The 2,924-nt window shown below is 46.0% G+C and overlaps 1 protein-coding gene across 1 annotated transcript; it reads left to right on the top strand.

Moving 5' to 3' along the window:
- Nucleotides 1–290: 290 nt before the first annotated feature.
- LOC124089593 (calreticulin) lies at nt 291–2,165 on the top strand. Its single transcript, XM_046439750.2, has one exon. The coding sequence runs from the start codon at nt 357–359 to the stop codon at nt 1,611–1,613; it is 1,257 nt and encodes a 418-aa protein (XP_046295706.1). The 5' UTR covers nt 291–356; the 3' UTR covers nt 1,614–2,165.
- The last annotated feature ends 759 nt before the right edge of the window (nt 2,166–2,924 follow it).

Genomic DNA, 2,924 nt, shown 5'->3' with positions numbered 1-2,924 from the left:
CCTCTGCCCTAGAGTTCATCTATTCTTCCAATGCCCCCCGCTACCCGACTATGAGTCAGTCATCTTATATCAGAGAAAACATTTGGCATTTGTTTTGGGGGGATTGGCTAACTTCACTTAGCATTGTCTTCCCCAACTCCATCCATTTACCTGCAAATGCCATGATTTTATTCTCTTTTATTGCTGAGTAATATCCCATTGTATATATATGCCACATTTTTAGCTATAGTAACAAAAAAGCATGGTATTAACACCAAAATAGACTTGTAGAAGAATGGTACAGAGGTCCGTACTGCAGAGCCGCTGCTGGAGGATCGTTTTAAAGGGCCCGCGCGCCGCCGCCCCCTCGGCCCGCCATGCTGCTACCTGTGCCGATACTGCTCGGCTTCCTCGGCCTGGTCGCCGCCGCGCCCTCCGTGTACTTCAAGGAGCAGTTTCTGGACGGAGACGAGTGGACCTACCGCTGGATCGAATCCAAACACAAGTCAGATTTTGGCAAATTCGTCCTTAGTTCCGGCAAGTTCTACGGTGACCAGGAGAAGGATAAAGGGCTGCAGACCAGCCAGGATGCCCGCTTTTATGCCCTGTCGGCCAGATTCGAACCTTTCAGCAACAAGGGCCAGACGCTGGTGGTGCAGTTCACTGTGAAGCATGAGCAGAACATTGATTGTGGGGGTGGCTACGTGAAGCTGTTTCCTGATAATTTGGACCAGACAGACATGCATGGAGATTCAGAATACAACATCATGTTCGGCCCAGACATTTGTGGCCCAGGCACGAAGAAGGTTCATGTCATTTTCAATTACAAGGGCAAGAACATGCTGATCAACAAGGACATTCGGTGCAAGGATGATGAATTCACACACCTCTACACACTGATTGTACGGCCCGACAACACCTACGAGGTGAAAATTGACAACAGCCCCGTGGAATCAGGCTCCTTGGAGGATGATTGGGACTTCTTGCCTCCCAAGAAGATAAAGGATCCTGATGCTTCCAAGCCAGAAGACTGGGATGAGCGTGCCAAGATTGATGACCCCACAGACTCCAAACCTGAGGACTGGGACAAACCTGAGCACATCCCTGACCCTGATGCTAAGAAGCCTGAGGACTGGGATGAAGAAATGGATGGAGAGTGGGAACCACCAGTGATTCAGAACCCTGAGTACAAGGGTGAGTGGAAGCCACGCCAGATTGACAACCCAGATTACAAGGGCATATGGATCCACCCAGAAATTGACAACCCTGAATACTCCCCTGATGCCAATATCTATGCTTATGATAACTTTGCTGTGCTGGGCCTAGATCTCTGGCAGGTCAAGTCTGGTACCATCTTTGATAACTTCCTCATCACCAATGATGAGGACTATGCAGAACAGTTTGGCAATGAGACATGGGGTGTCACAAAGGATGCAGAAAAACAGATGAAAGACAAACAGGATGAGGAGCAGAGGCTTCAAGAGGAAGAGGAGGAAAAGAAGCGTAAGGAGGAAGAGGAGGAGGGAGAAGACAAGGAGGATGAGGAGGACAAAGATGAGGACGAGGAGGATGAGGAGGACAAAGAGGAAGACGAGGAGGAAGATGCCACTGGCCAGGCCAAGGATGAGCTGTAGAGGCCACACTGGCCACCTCCAGGGCTGGACTGAGGCCTGGACGCTCCCACTGCAGAGCTGGCCACGCCAAATAATGTCTCTATGAGACTCAAGAACTTTCATTTTTTTCCAGGCGGGTTCAGATTTGGGGTGGATTTTGGTTATTTCCCCCGCCTTTTTTTTTTTTTTTTTTTTTTTTTACTGGTGTTTTTGTCTTCAATTCTCCTTCAGGCCTCACCACCCCTCTCATTTTCTCAATCAACATCTTTCCCTTTTTCTGTCCCCTTTGTTCCTGGTCCCTTAGCTACTACTCTCCAACCCTGGGGGTGAGGGTGTGGAGAAGCCCTAGGCTTGAGATTCCATCTGCTCTCCTTCCTGGAGACCAGAGGGGGGCAGGAGAAAGGGGTGGCATCTTCAGCTCCCCAGCGCTGAGGAAGACTGGGGCTCTTCCTGCCCCCCCCCCTTTTTTCTCCCCTGCCTCCAGGACTGGGCCACTTCTGGGTGGGGCAGTGGGTTCCAGCTCGGCTCACACTGAGAATGTAAGAACTACAAACAAAATTTCTATTAAATTAAGTTTTGTGTCAAAAAAAAAAAAAAAAAAAAAAAAAAAAGAATGGTACAGAATAGAGGACACAGAGACTAACCCACAAAATTACAATTATCTTATATTAGACAAAGGCGCCAAAAACACACATTGGAGAAAAGACAGCCTCTTCAACAAATGGTGCTGGGAAAACTGGAAATCCATATGCAACAAAATGAAATTAAACCCCTATCTCTCAACATGCACAAAACTCAACTCAAAGTAGTTCAAGGACCTAAGAATTAATCCAGAGACTCTGTGTCTAATAGAAGAAAAAGTCTTCATTATGTGGGATTAGGCCCCAACTTCCTTAATAAGACTCCTATAGCACAAGAATTAAAACCAAGAATCAATAAATGGAGTAGTATATTGGTGTTTCTCACCCATCTTTTGATCACAGACATTTCGATAGCAGGTAAAATCTATAGATCTATTTCACTGGGTTCACAATCACCATCCTGGCTTGGTCATGGACTCAGAGCTTGAACACCCTGAGGCTGGTTGATCTATCAGGCCTCTCTTAGCACTGACCTTGTATGATTCTATGAAGTCAGAAGCCTCCAAATTTTATAGAATGCAACTCTCAATGTGCCTTACTTCAGTGATGAAGTGGCTATGGATGATTATTGACCTAAAATAATGACATTTTATTTTTATTGATTATTTTAATTGTACAATATTATGGGTTACAGCATGATGCTTTGATATATATATATTCAGTGTGTAATGTATAAAATCAGGATAGTTAA

The sequence above is a fragment of the Marmota monax genome, unplaced genomic scaffold, assembly GCF_021218885.2.
Source record: "Marmota monax isolate L192 unplaced genomic scaffold, Marmota_monax_Labrador192_F-V1.1 WCK01_AAM20220418_F8-fsc00041, whole genome shotgun sequence".
NCBI lineage: Eukaryota > Metazoa > Chordata > Mammalia > Rodentia > Sciuridae > Marmota > Marmota monax.
The sequence above is the reverse complement of the archived record's forward strand: the minus strand, read 5'-3'. Positions and strand labels throughout refer to the sequence as shown.

What these genes read in the sequence shown, in the direction of transcription:
- LOC124089593 (XM_046439750.2), top strand. Translation starts at nt 357, where the DNA reads ATGCTGCTACCTGTGCCGATACTGCTCGGCTTCCTCGGCCTGGTCGCC.